Source organism: Pan paniscus, chromosome 5 (genome assembly GCF_029289425.2).
Source record: "Pan paniscus chromosome 5, NHGRI_mPanPan1-v2.0_pri, whole genome shotgun sequence".
Taxonomy (NCBI): Eukaryota; Metazoa; Chordata; class Mammalia; order Primates; family Hominidae; genus Pan; species Pan paniscus.
In genome coordinates, this window is record NC_073254.2 from 39,425,539 (window position 1) to 39,447,934 (window position 22,396).

A 22,396-nucleotide genomic window follows, 5' to 3' on the forward strand; every position below is an offset into this window, starting at 1 on the left:
TTTATTTTTAAAATATTTTAAAATTAATTTTTTTTTGAGACAGGGTCTCCCTTTGTCTGTAGTCCCAGCTACTCGGGAGGCTGAGGCAGGAGAATCGCTTGAACCCGGGAGGCGGAGCTTGCAGTGAGCCGAGATCGCGCCACTGCACTTCAGCCTGGGTGACAGAGCGAGACTCCGTTTCAATTAAAAAAAAAAAAAAGAAACAAAGAAAAGGCTAGACGTAATTATTACCAAGGTGTTTCTGCTCCTTCAAATTGCAACAGCAGTTGTAATTTCAGTGCCTAGAACAGTAGTAATTGGCACGTATAAGGCGCTCAATGAATAGCTGCAGGATTAACTGATAATCGGTTGTCTCCTGAACAATTCCTACTGCACCACACCATAGTCAAAACACAAAAAGCCAAAATATAAAAGCCCCTAATACAACTACGAGTCCGTGGAGCCAGGGCTTTACACAAATATATGTCGTGTACTACATATTAATATATATGCACATACAATATTTTGTTCTTCCGGTGCTAACGACTAATGGAGGCAAATCTTTCTCCCTTTCGTAAAGGGCTAAAACTTTGCATTTTTAGGAAGTTCCAAGAGCAGGGTCGGAGGGGAGGGTCAAAGGGCACAGCCCGCAGAAAACCCCCACGGTCCTCTAGTACTCGCTACCGTTGACCGCGCAGGCGCAGGAAGGGGCGGGGCCGAGGGAAGAGGCGATTCGCGGGATCCAGAGGCCCCGCCCCTCGTGTGCGTCAGTTGGTCACGTGGTTGTTCGGAGCGGGCGAGCGGAGTTAGCAGGGCTTTACTGCAGGGCGCGCTGGGCACTCCAGCGACCGTGGGGATCAGCGTAGGTGAGCTGTGGCCTTTTGCGAGGTGCTGCAGCCATAGCTACCTGCGTTCGCTACGAGGATTGAGCGTCTCCACCCAGTAAGTGGGCAAGAGGCGGCAGGAAGTGGGTGCGCAGGGGCGCAAGGCGCACAGCCTCTAGACGACTCGCTTTCCCTCCGGCCAACCTCTGAAGCCGCGTCCTACTTTGACAGCTGCGGGGCCGCGGCCGGGGTAAGGGCGAAGGGGTTGTTGAACGGTCGCGGGAGCCGGGGCGGGGTTGGGAGGTGAGTCGAGGGACTGCCCCATTGGCTGGGTCGGTTTTGGCGCGCTCTCACTTCCGCGCTTCCTATTGGCTGGCTGGCGCAGTTCCCGAGGCGCGCGCCGCGGTTGGTAGGTTCGGACGCGCGGGGCCACACTGCCCGCCCCCTAGCCTGGCGCTGGGCCTCCGGGACAAGTTGGCTGGGTCCGGGCTTGGGGAGTGCAACGCGGGTAAGGGACTCAGCCTGGGCGTGCCAGCTGTGGGGATGAGGCGAAGCATCCATCCTCTTGGCAGTTAAGTGGCTAGTCCTGATCTGAGGGATCTGCAAATTTGGCTCATGGAAAGAGGTGGCTGAATCCTGCGTCTCCCATTAAACGGATACTGGCGTTGTTGATACGGGTTTCGCATGGACCCTGTCCTGTGCCAGGGTTTTTAATCTAGCTCTTAAAGGAACTGGAGAATAACAAGCAAGTAAGGGTTGCAAGGTCGCTGACAGGCGTGGGAAACTTGTGAAGGATTAGAATGCTAAGTGGCTTTCAGCTTTTTTCACACTAAGGTACGTTTTACGTCGCAACCTAGGACACAGCTATCTAACCAAATGAGACGTTGATGGAAGCAATGTTTCTCGTCTCTTCAATTCCATTCTGTTCAGTTGCATTTTTCTAAGCAGTGTTGCTCATGACTCACTAAATAATTTCGAGATCACGGCCCGCGACCCGCAGTTTGAAGAACATTGCGTGGGGTCTGTTTACTGGGGCCCGAACACCATTTTCTTAACATGAAATAGAGTAGAAAATAGCAGGATGCCCGCACAAATTAGATTGTTTTGTTTTCTAAGCTTTTTTTTTTTTGAGACGGAGTCTCGCTCTGTTGCCCAGGCTGGAGTGCAGTGGCAGGATCTCGGCTCACTGCCACCTCCACCTGTCCGGTTCAAGCGATACTCCTGCCTCAGCCTCCCGAGTAGCTGGGACTACAGACGAGCACCACCACGTCCGGCTAATTTTTGTATTTTTGGTAGAGATGGAGTTTCACCATATTGGCCAGGCTGGTTTCGAACTCCTGACCTCAGGTGATCCGCTTGCCTCGACCTCCCAGCACTTTGGTGATCATGCAGGTGATCCGCCTGCCTCGACCTCCCAAAGTGCTGGGATTACAGATGTGAGCCACCACGCCCGGCCTTTCCTAAGCTTTTTTGTTTGCACATGTGTGTGCACGCGCCAGGACACAAGGTAAAATGTATTAATGTTAGAAGCCACTGCACTGAGTAAAGGCATGGCCACAAAAATTAGGCACATCTATCGACGAGGCACAGGCGCAGACAAGGCAGGGGCCAGTGGGTAGTGGGCAGTGGGCAGTGGAGGAGCAGTTCAGATGCTGAGTTTGGCCTGGTGGTCTAGTCAACCACATTACAGAGATCCCTTTCTACCTTTTCCCTCTTTCTTGCTTGTTAGTCCTTCAGTTCATGTTACTGGTTAAACATTTCCTACAAATGTAAATGCATGATCTCATTTGACCAGATATTAAGTCCGTATTAAATTATTGTCAGAGCCCAGTTTATTATACCTTAAATCTGTCTTTGAATCAGGAAAGTTAAGATGCTGCTCTTTAGGATGGACCTGGGCATACCCTAGTATCTGTTTATTTTGCTTTTTCTGGTGACTATTTAATCCAGGACAATATGTTTAGAAATTTTAAACCAGTTTTAGAAATTGGTTTAAAATACATTAATTTCATTTTTTCAGCTATAATTATTATGTGTGTATATATGTAAAATATAGATATCAAGAGTCATTAACTTTAGTCACCTTAGTCATTGACAGGGCTGAGTTTGGATTAAGAGAGAAAAAATAATAGTTCTACTGTACAATAGTATAATTTTTATGATTGTAAGTATTTTAAACCTAGACTCCACCTTTGGGGGTGCAAACCATATTGTTTTTTAATTACTAGTCTTCTGTGCTTCACCATCTACATAATGAATCCCAGTATGAAGCAGAAACAAGAAGAAATCAAAGAGAATATAAAGGTATGTGATTGAATAACTTCAATTTTTTTTTGTAGAAAGCATGGGGCTAAAAGTATTTTGACATAATTTATCCAAATTTAGCCTGGCTATAGTTTCTGTAAGCCTTGAGTTAGTCAGAGGATGAGTAACAATAGAGAACATTTTTCAAAAACTAATTACGGTTGAATATTAAGTCTGACCCAAGAATATGGGTTGTCTCTTATTTTGGTCTTTCAACAGTATTTTGTAGTTTTCAGAGCATGAATTTTACACTATTTATGTTAAATTTTTTCCTAAGTATTCTTTTTGAGGTTATTGTGAATGGAATTGTTTCCTTAATTTCATTCTCATTTGGTCATTGCTACTGTATAGGAAAATAATTGACTTTTGTGTCTTGATTTTGTGTCCTGAAACCTTGCTGAACTTAATAGTTCTAATTGTTTTTTAGTAGATTCTTCAGGATTTTCTTTTCTTTTTGTATTTTCTCTGTGAAGATTCCAGAAGTATCTTTAGGATTTTCTATGTATAAGATTATTACTGCTTTGTTTCTACTCTTATATTTCATGAAATGTTATTAAAATCCATTGTGTATATCTTCAGAATTAAGAGTCTTTGACCACAGACATGTTTTGCATTATATTACACATTTTTCTAGAGTATACCATATTCATTACCATCTAACCTATTTGATTTGTGATACTTTTTCAATCCCTATATGATACTTTCACTGGAAATCTTATTCCAAGTATTTATTCTTATGATAGCAGGACAGAGTTTGTTTAGTTTTGAGTTTATACTTCTGACTAGATTCATATTTATGGTTCTAAGTGAATTTACAATTTAGCTAGGTCCTTCCACACAACTAAATTATATGAATACCTTGGGAATTGGACCACATCTTCAGGAAAACTATAAATTTGCGGGTTTAAATTAAATAAAGAGCCAGGCGCCCATGGTGGCTCATGCCTGTGATCCCAGCTACTTGGGAGGCTGAAGTAGGAGGATTGATTGAGCTCTGGACTTTGAGAACAGCCTGGGCAACAAAGGGAGACCCTGTTTCTAAAAAACCAATTAGCTGGGTGTGGTGGCACCCACTGGTAATCCCAGCTACTGGGAGGCTGAGGTGTGGGAGGAATTGCTTGAGCCTAGGAGTTTGGGCTTCGGTGAATTATGATTGCTTCACTGCACTCCAGCCTGGGTGACAGAGTAAGACCCTGCACCTAAAAAAAATTTTTTTAATATTAAGTAAATTAAATTGAGTACCTAAAAGCCATTGATAAGTATAAGCAAGTACCTTTTGATGGGTTTTTTGTTTGCCTTGCTTTTCTTAGGATTCTTACAATATTTTTCTTGAATAAGAATGTCAATTGACATTATATTCGCATTGACAATTTGTGAATTTGATTCCATTAGCTTCCATTTAGGATGATGGCATCTTCCCACTGTGCTTTGTGTGTGATTATTTAAAATTTTTGTTATGAAATTTTTGAAATATTTAAAAGTATTTTAATAATTTACTTCCCCAGCTTCAGCAATTACCGCTATATGGCCAATCTGGTTTCATCTATGTCCTTATTTACTCCACTTTTCCTTCAGTGGATTAATTTGAAGCAAATCACAGCCAAATAATTTATATATTTCCAGCAGATTACATTTTAAAGAAAGTCCTGTGTTTACTAGCTACAGTGAAACTATCTTGAATATAAAGGATACTAGGTTCTGTTTGGTTTTGGTTCTACCTCCAAAACTGAGACCTTGGGTGGGTTAGTTAGCATTTCAGCCTCAGTTTACTCATCTGTAAATTGGGAGAACTGGACTAGAACTAGATCCTTGTGAGTTGCATGCAAAATTCTGTGTGAATGTGCTTTTATGTGAATTTTTTTGGGGAGAGGATTCACAGAGTATTAAATAGTTTGCCAAAAAGGTTAAGACCCATTAATATACAAGAAACTTTCTGGCTTTAAGAGTCTATTATTCCAATGCATACTCTATATACAGAAAATAATAATAGTAATGTTACATTGTTTTAGGCAAAAGTCTATACAGCTTATATAAATAAAAGTTAAATCTTGGAAATGGTCTTTTTTTTTTTGGTGACAGTTACTTAGCTGGCTTCTTTGACCATTATTAACAGAAAGCATTTAAATAACACCTCTTGTTAGTAAGGTTCCAACATTACATTTTCTTTTATTTGTCTGGAGACTGTTGACTAATCTATAATCTAAATTATTTCTGAAATGTTGATGTAATATTTGTTCTCACAGTAGCTGGCATTTGTCCTTCAGTTAAATGGTGAGATAATAATCAGCAGTAGAAACTTTACCGTGGGAAAGGTGAACTCTTGTCATGTGAAGTACAGTGTGGAATCAGTAACTTTCTCACGCTGGTATGGTATCATGTTCTTGCTAACCTTGTTTGAGTATTCACCATTGTTTGCTATCCCATGGTGGCAGTATAACTAATGATATTTTGCAAAAATAGGAGAGAACTTTCAGATCATGAAATATACAGGAAGTTGTTTACATATTACAAGGAAGGCAATATTTTCACCAAAACAATAGCTTGGGCATTTTAGAGTATTTTAGTATGCCTCAGGCACTGACATTTTAGCCACCTTCTAATGAATGGGCTTGAAGCAGAACTGCTTCTACTATCAGGTAATGGTTGAGGGGGGATGTCTATTACACATGTACTTTGTTTTGTGTAAAGTATGTTCTGGAAAGTTACATTCTTTTGGTGAGTACATGTAAGTATTTGGGGGATATTCATGATTTAAGGAGGCCTGAAATGAATCTTTTTGATTAGGCAAAGAAATATTTTGCAGTGTAAATGATTAACCTTTTCTTCCAGTTTACCTGTTTGGTGAGTTCATACCATAAATGTTACGGTGTTTGGTTTTATAAAAGAGTACCTGTAAGTTTTTAGTTTCTGTGTGGAAGATTTTTTCAGAGAGAATACAGATAGCCTTCTTGTATTAGAATTTTGTCATATGTGGTTTCAAACTGTTCATTGGAGCTGAGGAATTTTGTTACGTTTGTTTTAACTAGATATGATTAACAAAATGACCATAGCAAGAGCATGCATTGAAATGAGAGAAGTTACATGTGTTTGTGTCTAGTTTGGGTAATATGATTCATTCTTAAGAATTCTTCAAACTTTATTATAATTTTTGGAAATAACAAGTTTGTCAGTTGATTAAACCAGTGTCTTGTTCATAGGTGACCTTACGCAGTTATATAGCAGACCAAATGTTTGTGTTGTTAGTGTTCCTTTTTCCCCCCTAAATTATAGAAGGACTAAGAGTAACACTCCATACAGAAACTCAGTAACTAAATAATCATATAGCAACTCAGTAACTAAATAACCATATTGCAACTCAGTAACAAGATGATGAATTATGTTGACTTTTTAGAATAGTTCTGTCCCAAGAAGAACTCTGAAGATGATTCAGCCTTCTGCATCTGGATCTCTTGTTGGAAGAGAAAATGAGGTATGCACTATATGGCTAAAATGGGGTACTGGTGATGCAATGTCTACATTGAAAACATTTCTACTATTTTCTTGGTCAGAAACACATAAATTGTTGAAATTTGGAAATAATTTGGGAATCACAATTATATATTTCCCAAAGAAGTGATTTTGGTTTTAATTGTTCAATTTAAGAAGTTCGTCGGGTGCGGTGGCTCACGCCTGTTATCCCAGCACTTAGGGAGGCCGAGGTGGGTGGATCACCTGAGGTCAGGAGCTTGAGACAAGCCTGGCCAACGTGGTGAAACCCCATCTCTACTAAAAGTACAAAAAAATTAGCCAGGCGTGGTGGCACACACCTGTAATCTCAGCTGTTTGGGAGGCTTGAGGCAGGAGAATCACTTAAACCTGGGAGGTGGAGGTTGCAGTGAGCCGAGGTCACACCACTGCACTCCAGCTTGGGTGACAGAGCGAGACTCTAAAATAAAAATAAAAATAAAAGTAAAAATAAAAAAATTTTTTAAAAATAAATAAATAATAATTTCAGCTAAGCTCTTGACCCCAGTCTAATCGAAAATAGTTGTTGCAAATAAAATTCCTAAAATGTTACTATATATTTTGGTAGAATTTTTAATTGTATAACTTTTTTAAAGATCCAGAGATGTAAAAAAGTTAGATATGCGTACTCTTTTTTTAATACATAAATGAAAAACCACTTAATTTCTTGTTAATTAAATCAAAGTAAATACAGTTGATAAGTGTTTTCATTATAGCTGTCCGCAGGCTTGTCCAAAAGGAAACATCGGAATGACCAGTTAACATCTACAACTTCCAGCCCTGGGGTTATTGTCCCAGAATCTAGTGAAAATAAAAATCTTGGAGGAGTCACCCAGGAGTCATTTGATCTTATGATTAAAGGTATGAAAAAATAGATAACTTTTGTCTTAATTTTAAATTATAAGGAAAAATTTGTTAATACTATTATAAATTCTGCTAATTACTGTAATCTGGGGATAGTATATAACAGCACTATAAATGTTTTTGTATGTGACCATTTGTTTGACAAGATCCATGTGTGGATGAAATGTTAGGAAAAGGAGGCCCAGTGCAGTGGCTCACGCCTGTAATCCCAGTAGCTTAGGAGGTTGAAGCAGGAGGATGGCTTGAGTCTAGAAGTTTGAGACTAGCCTGGACAACACAGTGAGGCTCTCTCTGTATGAAAAAATTAGCTGAGCATGGTGGCTTGTGCCTGTATTCCTAGCTACTCAGGAGGCTGAGTCAGGAGGATCACTTGAGCCTAGGAGTTTGTGGCCGCAATAAGCTATGTATGATAGCACCACTGCACTCCAGCCTGGGATACAGGGCAAGACCTGGTCTCTGAAGGAAAAAAAAAGGGTACAGGGAAAGGATAGTTATTAATATGACAGCTCTGATAATTGGATTGCCTTGTAGGGGTTTACAAGACTTGGAAATAGGCTTTTTAGAAGAAAAATGTTTAGATAATGAGTTCGAGGTATGAAAGGAATTTGAATATTCCAGGAGAGTATGGCATAAGGAAACCAATAAAAATATGGATGAAGAGAGTAAAGATGAATGAGAAGAATTATGCCTATAATAAGTACTAGTTTTTAATAGAATGGTAGTATACATCAGAAGAAGAAGCAACTGATGTTTTGTAAGCATTATGGAAGATTATTATTTCTGTATGAATTATGGGTCATTGAATGTTAAGTACTGATGATAAAATTGAGGCCTAGAGAAGTTAATTGACTTGCTGAAGGTCACAGTAACATTTGGACTCATTTTGAATTGCCTTGAAGACAGGAAGAAGAGAAATAGATGGTAGGATTTTTATTAGGCAAAATTAGGAAAGGTTGACTGGATAGAAATAAAGCAGCTCTTTAAAAATATTGTACATTAAAGAGCAGGATTTGTGACACTCATATCTGATTAGGTTAAAAATTAAATCAAGGATTAGTTAAAATAAACTGCTAAAGTTAAATATCAAGACAAATAACTATATATCATGTTGGTAATATAACCACAGGTGGAACACATTATCCTTGTAACCCTCTGGGATACATGGTAAAAATTAAAGTAACTGCGAAGAAATCCCAAACTTTATTACATTTGTTGTTTGAACTTTATTATATTTGTTGACAGTGATATTAGTGTAATTTTGAAAAAAAAAATGTTGTGTATATTTTAGGACTGAGCAAATGAATAACATGTTGAAGTATTACATTTCCTAGCACTGCCCCTAAACAGGTAGAAACAAACTACACCTCTGTAGAAAGGAGCACACCGTGTATCCAGTTCTTGGTTTGTAAACACTATTGTTCACCAAAGTTCCATGGAGAAATTGCTGATTCCAGGTCAGGGGCAGGGAAACTTTGGGTGATCATGGATTATCTTTTGACAGAAAATAAGGAAGTACTCAAAAACGGGTGGACATGTTGAAAGAACACATGTCATCTTGGAAGGATTCTCACAGACTACAGTTGGGAAAATTTGAGCATCAAAATGAATAACGTCAAGAATGGATTATAATACATTGAATAAAAAAGGACATATACTGATACATTTTCTTTTAAATTGGGGTAGGAAAAGTTTTTATTTACAGAATAATGCTAACTACTACGTGTAGAAGGAATTACATAAGTGAAAAAAAATTGGTTTTCCATCCACCGTAGAAGTAATAGATATAAGCCAGAAACATCAATCATCAATGGAATTAAACTTAGGTAAAAAGTTGTTGGAGGACAGAGTATTGACACAGTCTCAAATATTTTGCTCTACAGATCATTAGTTAATTACTAAGGGAAAAAGTTATCTTTACAAGGCAGAAATCTGATAGATAGCATCTTAATCAAATGATCAAATTTAACATCTCCAGTATCATGACAAATTGGCGTGTGCTTCTTGATGACACACTGAGGATACATACTTATACAGTATTCTTATACTATACTTATATAGTATTCCTGCCAAAAATGTTTAGTTTGAATCTAATCATGGAGACAGAAATAAAAAATTAAGGACAGTGTACAAAATAATTGATCTGGACTTTGTAAAAATGTCAGTGTTACATAAAAAGACACGACCTCACAAAACAAATGTATTGCAAAAATCTTTAATAATCTAGGTGGAAGATATATACGTATTGTACTTTTGTTGTCATTCTTCTGAAGGATTGAAATCTTGGAAATGTTGGGGAAAATAGAATAATATTGATTTTATTTTTTAACTTTAATCTTTTAAAAATGAGTATTACTAAACAATATGGGGGTACTAAGGTTGGAAATTTTTTTGAAACAAATTACTGGGTTTTGACAGCAATGATTTTTAAAGTTATATGTAAAATATTATTTTAGAAAATCCATCCTCTCAGTATTGGAAGGAAGTGGCAGAAAAACGGAGAAAGGCGCTGTATGAAGCACTTAAGGAAAATGAGAAAGTATGTATTGAGTATAATTTGTACCATTTTTAAAAATTCCAGGATTGTTTTGCTGCTTAGCATATTTTATTAGAGCAATATGAGCTAGCTTTAGTATTGGCTTAAGAAAAGTTTAAGTAAAAAGGCAGCTCTTGACAATTATACAAAATGAATCCTGTTGTGTTGAGAGTCAATTCTATGCTGCATGTCCTCCATGTTATATACTTGGAGGTATGTAATTTGATTTATAGCATAGCAAATCTATAGAATACTGAACTTTATTTATGTAATACAGCTTCATAAAGAAATTGAACAAAAGGACAATGAAATTGCCCGCCTGAAAAAGGAGAATAAAGAATTGGCAGAAGTAGCAGAACATGTACAGTATATGGCAGAGCTAATAGAGGTAGGTAATTTAATAGTTACCTGGTTCAAATTTATGTATTTTTCTATAAAGTTGAGGTAGTATAGTGTGATCACTTTGAAGTGTTAGGGCTCTGGAATCAGATTTCCTGGATTTAAGACTTAACTTCCTTCCTAACACCATTAAGTTTGCTGGGTGGAGTGGGTTTATCCAGTCAGGGCTTCATCTTCCTCATCCACAAAATGAGAGTAATGATGCCTACCTTATAGACTTGTTATGAGAATTAAATGAGTTACAATAGATGGACAATTGCAAGGAGTACTTGCACAGAGTGAAAGTTCAGTAACTTCATTGTTATGAAGCAAAAGACCATATTTTTTGGTAGAGTTATTAAAAGGAATTATCCATGGAAAATATGTATAGCAAATTATTTCATAGTTGACACATTTTAGATAGTTTTAATTTTAATACCAGCTTGACATTACTGTCATTTATAAAATTGATAATTTGTACAATAAATGAGTTTTGTGGTTTTATCTGACTTTAAAACATTTTGTAAGTAGCTAATATGTTTGTAAGAATTAGCCTGGTGTTGCTTTATCAGACTTGACCTTAAAAAGGTTTTAAGATTTATTTATTCATGTTTGCAAAAAGTTTTTCTTGCTGATAGGAAGAAAGTTTTTCAAATCAAAACTTCATGTAACTGAATTGTGACCTTACATTTGAGATCCATGATAGAATTAATGTTTGAAGTTTTCATTTGGAGATACTGTGGTAGCTGTCTTAACTGCCTTAAAAGTATTAGTCCACAGCTGATTGGAAGTGTAGAACACCTAGTTGTCCTTGCAGCTGATTGGGGAAGTACCTGTTTATACTCTGAAATAATTTCAGTGCTTTTAAAAAAAAAAGACAAATTATTAAACACTTTGACTTTGCTGACTATGATCTAGCATGGTAGAGACTTTGATATAATACTGTTTATAAATGAATTTATTGAGGGGCAAGATGAAAAAAATCTCATAGCTATATCAGTATGCTATACGGGTCAGCTATATCAGTATGCTGATCAGCTTAGGTTTTAACATTTTTACAATAAATTATTGGTTTATTCTTTAAAAGAGACTGAATGGTGAACCTCTGGATAATTTTGAATCACTGGATAATCAGGAATTTGATTCTGAAGAAGAAACTGTTGAGGATTCTCTAGTGGAAGACTCAGAAATTGGCACATGTGCTGAAGGAATTGTATCTTCCTCTACGGATGCAAAGCCATGTATATGAAATGCATTAATATTTGACTGTTGAGAATTTTACTGCCGAAGTTTACCTCCACTAGTTCTTTGTAGCAGAGTACATAACTACATAATGCCAACTCTGGAATCAAATTTCCTTGTTTGAATCCTGGGACCCTATTGCATTAAAGTACAAATACTATGTATTTTTAATCTATGATGGTTTATGTGAATAGGATTTTCTCAGTTGTCAGCCATGACTTATGTTTATTACTAAATAAACTTCAAACTCCTGTTGAACATTGTGTATAACTTAGAATAATGAAGTATAAGGAGTATGTGTAGAAAATTTGTCTGTTTCTATGCTTTTATGTTGTTCTCTTTCCATTCTTTTGCTAACTACCTTGGAGGAGACAAGGAGAAAACGAACTTAAAGTATTTAGACTGAGATAGCTGAGGTTTTAACTCCCAAACTTTGTTGTACCTCAAGCTCATTGTAGACACTATTGATATTAACAAGTTGTTTTTGGAATGGAGCATGAGAATCTATTTTCCAAAAGCTTTTCAAGTGAATGTGATTAGACAGTGAGAGGCCCAACTGGCTAGCAGGATCAGACTCTTCTTGGAAGCTTAAAATGATGGATGATGGTGATAATCCTCAAGAAACAAAGTGAGGAGTGGGTAGAAGTTTGACGGAAAAAATCAGGAATAGCTGAAAATTATGGAGCTTTTCTATTTCACATATTGGTATAGTGCAAAGTATGTAAATATTGAAGAATAAGAGTAGGGTCAGATTCATTAGGGATTTCCCATATATACTAAGTTTTGAAGGAGGAAAAGTACAAACTAGGGGTATGTAGCATTGGAATTGAAAAAGTTCTGTGAGAGGCATACAAGTAGTTTTGTATAAATTGGCAATAAAGAGCAATGTCATGCTTTTATTTTTTTTCCTTTGAGACGGAGTCTTGCTCTTGTTGCCCAGGCTGGAGTGCAATGGCATGATCTTGGCTCACTGCAACCTCTGCCTCCCTGGTTCCAGTGATTCTGCCTCAGCCTCCTGAGTAGCTGCGATTACAGGTGCCTGCCACCACACCTGGCTAGTTTTTGTATTTTTAGTAGAGCCGGGGTTTCACCATGTTGGCCAGGCTGGTCTCGAACTCCTGACCCCAAGTGATCCGCCCACCTCAGCCTCCCAAAGTGCTGGGATGACAGGTGTGAGGCACCACGCCTGGCCTCAAGCTTTTGAAAGGATTGTTTTAGGTAAGTATCCTTACAGAACCTTAATTTTCTCTCTCTGTCACCCAGGCGGGAGTGCAGGGGTGCAATCTCAGCTCACTTCAGCCTCCACCTGATGGGCGCAAGTGATCTTCCCACTTCAGCCTCCCAAGTAGCTGAGACTACAGGTGCGTGCCACCACACCTGGCTAATTTTTTATATAGACGGGGTTTCGCCATGTTGCCCAGGCTGGTCTTGAATTCCTGGCATCAAGCGATCCGCCTGCTTCGGCCTCCAGAGTGTTGGGATTACAGGCGTGAGCCACCGTGCCTGGCCTTAATTTTCTTTAATACTGAGATAAAGCCTACCTCATAGTGTTATCGTGAAGATTAAAACCTTTAGTGTCTAGGCTAAGTGTCTTAAAAATGGAAGCTATTATTAATCTATAACAACATTGTCCAGCAGAACTTATTGGGATGATGAGAATATCTGCTGTACAGTATGGTAGCCATTTCTGTGTGGCTGTTTAGCACTTGAAGTGTGGCTAGTCTGAATGAGGTATGGACATTTTAATTTAAGTCACTACAAGAAGCTAGTGGCAATTACGTTAGTGTGGCTCTGTGTGTTTCAGGTGTGGATCACTAGCCTAAAGATAGAATTAAAGAATAGGTAAATTAATTTTAAAGGAATTGAAGAATATTCTGGATTAGAGCATGAGGAGACTCAGTTGAGAGGCCTTTAGCATGGTTAAGAAAGAAAATAGGTAAGTAGAATAGGGACTTGACAAATAGAAAGTATTTTTGTAAAAATGCCAGAATTTGATGGTGGGGAGCAAAAGGAGAGGGAATTGAAGGGGATTAAAAAACTAAGGTAGTAGCTAAAACCATAAAACTTCTAGATTATATAGAAAAGTTCTTAGTGACTTTGGGTTTGGCAGAGAGTTCTCAAATAGGACACAAAAAAGCATCAACTTCAAATTAAACATTGTAAATTTTAAAAACTTTTTGAAAGACAAGCAAATGAAAAGGCAAGAACAGACTGGGGGAACATATTTGCAGAACATAGCCAACAAAGGATTTGTATCTATAAAGAACTAGGGTATGTATGAGATGGAAACTAAGTGCATGAAAAGATGCCCAACATTAGTCATTAAGGAAGTGCAAATTAAATGACAACCAGATACTGCTACATACCTTTCAGAATTGTTTTAAGTTTGAAAAATAAAAACAACTCCATCAAGTGTTAAGGATGTGAAACATCTGAAACCCTCCTGCAGTGGTGGTGGCAGTGCTAAATGCTACAACTGCTGTGGAAAAGCTGAACAATTCCTTAAAAGTTATACATACACATTTTATATGACTCAGCCATTCCATCCCTGGGTATTTACCCAAGAGAAACGAAAGCATATGTCCACATGAAGACTAGTTCACACATTTTCATAGCTTTATTTGTAATAGCCCAAATATCCATTGGTAACTGAGTGGATAAATTATGGTATAACTATACAGTGGAATACTATTTAGCGATAAAAAGGGGACAAAAATTGGTACACACCACATGGACGAATCTCAATGTTGTGTGAAAGAAGCCAGGTAAATACATACTGTATGCTTCTATTTGTTTAAAATCACAAAACTACAAAGTATAATGAGAAAGCAGATTAGTAGTTGCCTAGGGGTCATGTAGGGGCTGTTTTGGGGGACATATTTTAAGCTTCTAGTCCCTGGGAACTGACCCTAGTGATGGAGAATTTGTAGGAATTTCCTGTGGAAAATGAGTCTGATTTTTAATTAGGTATCAAATGTTAGTATAACATGTCAGCCGGGTGTGATGGCTACGCCTGTAATCCCTACACTTTGGGAGGTTGAGGCAGGCAGATCACTTGAGGACAGGAGTTTGACATCAGCCTGGCTAACATGGCAAAATGCTGTGTCTACTAAAAATACAAAAGATTAGTTGGGCATGGTGGTGCACACCTGTAGTCACAGCTCTTCGGGAGGCTGAGGCACACAAGAATTGCTTGAACCTGGGAGGCAGAAGTTGCAGTGAGCATAGATTGCACCACAGCACTCCAGCCTGGGCAACAGAGTGAGGCTCTGTCTCAACAAAACAAAAAACATGTCAATGAAAATACCTTGGAGAAGGGGTCAGGGAGTCAATCAAGCCTGGCCCGTTAGAACAAGTTCTTTGAAGTTGGTTTAATAAAATGCAGTCAAGCTTTGTTAAGGAAATGGCAAATGGATAAGAATCAGTTGGAAAAACAGTATGCATGAAGCCTGGATTAGACTGAACTAATTTGTCAATATATTTTACAAGGCTAGCATAACTGATATCAAGATTTGAGGATGGACCAGCCGGGTGTGGTGGCTTATGCCTGTAATCCCAGCACTTTGGGAGGCCCAGGTGGGCAGATCACCTGAGGTCAGGAATTCAGGACCAGCCTGACAAACATGGTGAAAACCCGTCTACTAAAAATACAAAATTAGCCAGGCGTGATGGTGCATGCCTGTAGTCCCAGCTATTTGGGAGGCTGAGGCAGGAGAATTGCTTGAACCCAGGAGGTAGAGGATGCAGTGAGCCAAGGTCGCGTCTTTGCACTCCAGCCTGGGCAACAAGCGAAACCTCATCTCAAAAAAAAAAAAAAAAAAAAAAAAAGAAGATAATGAGGATGGACTGTAAGGTTGGAGTGGGGGAATCTAGAGCCTTATTAATACAGATTGAAAAATCATAAATAAAATGGCAAGTCTAATCTACTAAAAGATAAAACGATGACCAAGTTAGGGTTTATCTCAGGAATGTAAGACTGCTATAATATTAGTAAACATGAAGTTCTTTATATTAAAGGGGAAAAAGCATATCATCTTAATAGATGGTAAAATAGCATTGATAAAATTCAACACCCTTTCTGGTAAAAACCCTTGGTAAGCTAGGAAAAGAAAAGAATTTTAACCTGAAATAAACTATGCTACCCATGCTTAACATAATGCTTAATGGTGAAGCTTTGGAATTAGTTTCAAGGTCAAGAGCTAGAAAAGGATGGACCACAATTATTTCCAATTCTTTTGGAGGTGGATGCAGTGAGACCAAATAAAGGATAATTATAGGAAGGGAAGAGAAAAGCTAATCCAAGAGCAGCTAGAAATGAATTTTAAGACTACACCATGGGTAAGATATCTCCCCCAAATAAACTGAAGTGTTATTAGAAGAAAGAATAAATTCTAGTGAGCCAAAACGCAACAAACGTCCACCACACTGCCTTACGGCCCTTGTACTTTTGGTTTGTTTAGAAAACTTCCTTGCCTATCCCACACCCTTCAAGATATTTCAGTTGACTTTTAGGTTGTAACTAATTAGGTTGTTAGGTCAACCAAGAAGGATAAGAATTGGTGTATACATATCTGAGCTCCTTGGGACCTCTGGATGAAATAATTCTTAAGGCATGTGTGTTGTGTGTTTACCAGATGGTTCCCCAGCAGGATTAAGCTTCCGTTTACCTACAGTGGCAGCTTTCTTCATAATACATCTTTTATTGGCTTTCTTCCCTTCCCTATTGCTAGTTCCCGAGATCACCTCCCAAATAATATCTTTCAAATCCTTAAGCAAATCCTCTGATTTGCTTCTAGGAAAACTCAAAAGTTGGGAGAGATGAACTTAGGAGGGACAGCAAAGGAAAACAAAATCACTGTTGTTAAAGCTTTGGTAAGCCAGCTTAAAATTCAAGGTTTACAGTAAAAATGTCTCAGCTCGAATCTGAACCTTGTATCTTACCTCCTTCAACTTAAAGGGGTTCCAGAGACCAAAAAGGAATTTGAATAGAACATATTATTAGACTACCTTATAAGCTAATCTTCTGTAGATAAAATGTTAACCAAAATTTCTCTAAACATTGTCACAGAGAGGCCTTCAGCAATTTCTGGTTAAACGTGTTAATTGAACAGAGCCATTTAATTTCTGTCTTTCCCAAACATTATTAAAATGACAGTAAGCTGTAAAAAACATCATAATCCCGTGCTGACCAAGCAGAGTCAACAGAAGTTGAGGCAAAAGTCACAATGCAGGGAACAGAATAAAACAAAAGCAAACGATGTAAGTATGGCTAAGCAATTCCATTTCTAGAAACTTATTCAACAGATACGCTCACACATGTGAAATTACACATATTTAAGATTATTCATTACAACTTTGAACTATCAAAATATTGGAAATAACTTAAATGTTCATCAGTATAGGACTGGTTATATAAATTACAGTTCACCCTTGAACAAGGCAGCCATTAGGGAAGCCAACACCTGTGCAGTTGAAAATCTGCATATAAATTTTTCTTTTCTTTTTTTTTTTTTTGAGACAGTATCAGCTCTGTCGCCTAGGCTGGAGTAAAGTGGCGCCATCTCAGCTCACTGCAACCTCCGCCTCCTGGGTTCAAGAGATTCTCCTGCCTCAGCCTCCCAAGTACCTGGGACTACAGGCGCGTGCCACCACGCCTGGCTAATATAAATTTTCTTTGGCAATCTTCTGCTTTTAAAATTTAGATAATTTTTCTTTTTCTTTTTTTTTCTTTTTTTGAGATGGAGTCTGGCTCTATCACCCAGGCTTCCGTGCAGTGGTGTGATCTTGGCTCACTGCAACCTCTGCCTCTGGCTTCAAGTGATTCTCCTGCCTCAGCCTCCCGAGTAGCTGGGATTACAGGCACACACCACCATGTTTGGCTAATTTTTGTATTTTTAGTAGAGATGGGGGTTTCACCATGTTGGCCAGGCTGGTCTCAAACTCCTGGACTCAGGTGATCTGCACACCTCAGCCTCCCAAAGTGCCAGGATTGCAGGCGTGAGCCACCACACCTGACCTAGATAAATTCTCTGTTTTGAAATTATTTGAGACGGTCTCACTCTGTCACCTGGAGTGCAGTGGCACAATTTTGGCTCACTACAACCTCTGCCTCCTGGGCTCAAGCGATCCTCCTGCCTCAGCCTCCCAAGTAGCTGGGACTATAGGCACACACCACCACACCTGGCTGATTTTTTTTGTAGAGATGTCTCACTATGTTGCCAAGACTGGTCTCGAACTCCTTGATTCAAGCAATCCTCCCATCTAGGCCTCCCAAAGTGTTAGGATTACAGGCATGAGCCCCACCCCACCCGGCTGAAATTAGTTTTTTATTTGAGGCAAGGTCTTATGTTTTTTAGGCTGGGCTCAAGTGATCCACCTGCTTCAGTCTTACAGGTAGCTGAGATTACAGGCATGCCACTATGCTCAGCCTTGCATATAATTTTTTACTCTTTCAAAACTTAATGATTAGCCTAATGTTGACTGGAAGCCTTGCTGATAATATAAACAGTTGATTAACACATATTTTGTATGTTATATGTATTATATCCTGTGTTTTTTTTTTTTGTTTTTTTTGTTTTTTGAGACGGAGTTTCACTCTGTTTCCCAGGCTGGAGTGCAGTGGTGCAATCCGCAACCTCCGCCTCCTGGGTTCAAGCGATTCTCCTGCCTCGGCCTCCTGAGTAGCTGGGACTACAGGCACACACCACCATGCCCGGCTAATTTTTGTATTTTTCGTAGAGATGGGGTTTCACTATGTTGGCCAGGATGGTCTCGAACTCCTGACCTCATGATCCACCCTCCTTGGCCTCCCAAAGTGCTGGGATTACAGGCGTGAGCCACCGCACCCGGCCTATATCCTGTGTTCTTACAATAAAGTAAGGTAGAGAAAAGAATTAAGCAGATCATAAAGAAGAGAAAATATTTTTTACTATTCATTAAGCAGAAGTGGTTCATCATAAGGGTCTTCATCCTCATCATCTTCATATTGAGTAGGCTGAAGAGGAGTCTCAGTGGCAGACTTGCTGTCTCGGGTGGCCGAGGCAGAAGAAAATCTTCATATAAGTGGACCTGAGCAGTTCAAACCCACATTGTTCAAGGGTCAACTGTATAGTACAGTCATACAATGAAATACTCTGAAGCAATGGAAAAGAATCAAACTCTTTTAAGATGTAGAACAAAGTGTGAAATAAATTATGTATGTATAGAATGCTACTATATGTTAAAACCAGGACGACGTAAGGGATAGATGTATATTTTCTTGTATATAGATAGAATACTTCTGGAAAGATACAGAAGAAGCTACTTCTTTTCTTTTTATCCTTACATGAATTGATACATTTTAATTGGTTGCATATATGCTTCTTTTCCATATCTAATGTTTTCTTCCTGGAGTAGGAATCTCCAATAGCTGCAAAACTCCTGGTTTTAGTGGAGATGAGGGACTTACCTGATTAGTGACTTTGGGAAGAATAGCCCTCAGGTGCTCGCCTCAGCTCTTCCCTTCTTCTTCTGGGGAGTGAGGGCTTGCACAGAGCACTGATGTTCTCAGCTGCTTCTCTTGGTTCAGGGACAGGCTGAAGTCAAATTACTAATCAAATGAAGAATAAAGACATCGCTGGACATGCAAATGCTCAAAACATTTACCTCCCCTTCATTCTTTCTCTGGAAACTACTGAAAAATTCTGAAATTAAAATGTTGGAATGAACCAGGAAAAGGGAAGAGAGAGTATACAGGAAACAGAGGCTTGAAGATGAGAGGGGTAATGGGGGGTCCTGGATGTTGAAGGGAACCCCTAAAATACTGTATTTGTTAGCTATAGGGCAGGCCCAGATTGGAGCAAGAGGATGGTGGAGCCGGAGCTGACAGTTACTCAGTGCATGATTGTGTTGAGAGATGTTAGACATATAGAGGAAAGTGTGGGAATAAAGTAGTGACAGGTATTCAGAAAACTAAGTAAAAAAACAAACTCCAGCCGGGCGTGGTGGCTCACGCCTGTAATCCCAGCATTTTGGGAGGCGGAGGTAGGTGGATCACAAGGTCAGGAGTTTGAGATCAGCCTGGCCAATATGATGAAACCCCATCTCTATTAAAAATATGAAAAAATTAGCCAGGCGTGGTGGCACGTGCGTGTAGTCCCAGCTGCTTGGGAGGCTGAGATGGGAGAAACACTTGAACCTGGGAGGCGGAGGTTGCAGTGAGCTGAAATCGTGTCACTGCACTCCAGCCTGGGCGACAGAGCGAGACTCCCATCTCAAAAACAAAACAAAACAAAAACTCCAGAGAAAACAGAGCTGTAGAAAGAAGGAAGTGTAATCATAATATCCTGTATGACTTAGCCTTGAAAAATACTGAATTAATCTTATTTGGTTTTAATGTATTTATTTATAACAGAGATGGGTCTTGCTATGTTACCCAGGGTAGTCTCAAACTCTTGGCCTCAAGCAGTCCTCCCACCTCAGCTTCCCAAAGTGCTGGGATTACAGGTGTGAGCCACTGTGCCCAGCTATCATATTTTTTAAATCAACAATTGTGACATAATTACATCGAGAGAGGAAGAGTAGGGCAGGTGAAGGTAGGCAAGATGAGTGTTAGAATGCCAAATTCCATCTGTCCTATTCAGAAGGAAGAACAAAAATCCCCAAAATTGAAAAAAAAAAGACAAGAATTAACAATGTATATAAATGATTTAGAAATATGAAGGTAAATAAATACCAGAAGAAACAACTGAAAGAATTCAGATGATTCCCTCTGGGAGTGTAAATGGGGAAGGGACTCAGAGACTGCTGTTTCTCACTAGAGGCCTTACATTATTTGACTTTTTAAACTGTGTATGTGCATTACTTTGAAATAAAAACTTAATTTTAAAAGCATTAAAAGGCTGAATGTGGTGGCTGACGCCTGTAATCCCAAAACTTTGGGAGGCCAAGGCAGGAGAGAATGCTTCAGCCTGGGAGTTCGAGATCAGCCTGGGCAAAATAGCGAGACTCCATCTCTATTTTAAAAACGTGTGTGTAAACATATATGTGTACATATATATGAAAAAGAAATTAGCAAGGCATAGTGGCTTCCACCTGTAACTCTAGCTCCATGAGAGGCTGAGGCAGGAGGATTGCTTGAGCCCAGGAGTTCAAGGTTATTGTATGATCTATGCCTCCAAATTTTCAGAGAGGCTAATTTGAGTAATAACAAAACTCTGGTCTCCCATTTAGCCAGCTCTACGTGTATTAAACTCTTTTTCTATTGCAATTCCCCTGTCTTGATAATGTTCATAGCTCAGTGGTGTGAGCTATGATTGCACCACTGCACTCCAGCCCAGGTGAAAGAGTAAGAGGCTATCTCAAAAAAGAAAGAAAGAAAGAAAAAAGAAAAAAAGTAATTCCTGGCAGTAATTCAGTATCTAAATGGAACTTCCAATTTCCAACCCTTAATGTATTCCTATCAACTAGATTCTAGTTGAGAAACTCTACATTCCATACTTCACAAAACCACAAAGTATGGAAATGTACAGTTGCTCAGCAGAACATAGCTTTTTCTGGTCTAATCTGAGAAAATTCCCCTCCAGATCCTTCTTAAGGAAACCCCATCTGATGATGTGATTAGCATCCTCCACAACATTCCCATCCCAAATACAAGTGAGGATCACAAATCTACACGACATTTTTTTAAATAGCCCCCTCTGTGCCTAACACTAAAGCACAGCTCAGTCAAAGCAAGTCTGTGAAAGATGAAAGTACGTAATTCAATGTTATGGTTGCAACTGAAGCTAGAGGCAGGTGTAGTTAGAGAATCAGGTACATATCCCTTAGGCACTTTTCTGCCAATATTATTTTTTCGAATAAAACTTTTGATGAGGTTGGTTAACACACATAGAGTGCAGGTATTCTGTGGCAGATTATCTAGTAGACAAAACAGAGAGAATAACATCTTTTTATGAAAATCTAAGAGCCTACCTAACTTTAGGTGTCGGAACACACGCGCTCCATCTCCATCCAAACGTTTGTGCCAGTGGAGTTGCGGGCTGCTGCAGGTGGAGGTAGGCAAGAGGAGTGCTAATTCTAGTGCTAATTCCCAGTCAGCCCCATGTGCAACCAGATCATGCTCTGATAGCCGGAGAACCATCTCAAAAGCACTGCCACCGGAGGTTCTGTACTGAAATAGGGCTGAAAGGATTCAGGTGGGTCAATAGTGCCTGCTGAAGGAGGCGGCCGTGGGTGGGGCTAGGATTTGGCCTTTCTGAGTGCCTTGGTTTAATATCATCTAGTAACTCCCAAAGTGCACCATTGCTCCTAACAGTTATGTACATGATGCATCTTCTGATGAATTTCAGAATTTTATGAACTTAATTTTTATGAGGTCTTTTTTTCACTTTTAATTTTTTTTTTTTTTTACTACACAGAAGCACAAGGTTAAAAAAAATTACCAGCATATTTTTTTTCCAATGGGAAATCAATTGTAAATAAAATACATATTTTTAATCAACTTCAAAAAAAGATATATTAGAAAATAAGAGTTTCATGATTTAATGGTAGACATTGGGGACAGACATTCTCTCTAGCCTTCATATAATAGGTGGCAAAAAGTAATAATTCCAGTTCTGTAATTTTACAAGTATTCATGTAACAGCCCCATGAGTTCTTGCTCTTTGCCCAGACAGAGCAGATTTATCAAGACAGGGGAACTGCAATAGAGAAAGATTTTAATACACATAGAGCTGGCTAAATGGGAGACCAGAGTTTTATTATTACTCAAATCAGCCTCTCTGAAAAT

General features: G+C 38.9%; 1 protein-coding gene across 3 annotated transcripts; it reads left to right on the forward strand.

The window, feature by feature from the left end:
* The first annotated feature begins 696 nt into the window (after positions 1-696).
* On the forward strand, positions 697-11,886 carry GMNN (geminin DNA replication inhibitor). Of its 3 annotated transcripts, none has more exons than XM_003823203.4 (7): positions 697-921; positions 3,032-3,107; positions 6,499-6,576; positions 7,328-7,472; positions 9,929-10,011; positions 10,286-10,396; positions 11,474-11,886. In XM_003823203.4, exons 2-7 carry the CDS (start codon positions 3,057-3,059, stop codon positions 11,633-11,635), a joined length of 630 nt encoding a protein of 209 aa, XP_003823251.1. In that variant the 5' UTR covers positions 697-921; positions 3,032-3,056; the 3' UTR covers positions 11,636-11,886. The 3 variants fall into 3 exon arrangements, with proteins under 3 accessions (XP_003823251.1, XP_003823250.1, XP_034817446.1); XM_003823202.5 differs by having other exon boundaries at positions 699-1,053; XM_034961555.3 differs by lacking the exon at positions 697-921 and adding an exon at positions 1,204-1,637.
* Positions 11,887-22,396: the final 10,510 nt, after the last annotated feature.

What these genes read in the sequence shown, in the direction of transcription:
- GMNN (XM_003823203.4), top strand. Translation starts at nt 3,057, where the DNA reads ATGAATCCCAGTATGAAGCAGAAACAAGAAGAAATCAAAGAGAATATA. An exon ending in TTGTTGGAAGAGAAAATGAG is followed by an intron (nt 6,577 to 7,327) that starts GTATGCACTATA and finishes TTTTCATTATAG; the next exon opens with CTGTCCGCAGGCTTGTCCAA. An exon ending in ATATGGCAGAGCTAATAGAG is followed by an intron (nt 10,397 to 11,473) that starts GTAGGTAATTTA and finishes ATTCTTTAAAAG; the next exon opens with AGACTGAATGGTGAACCTCT.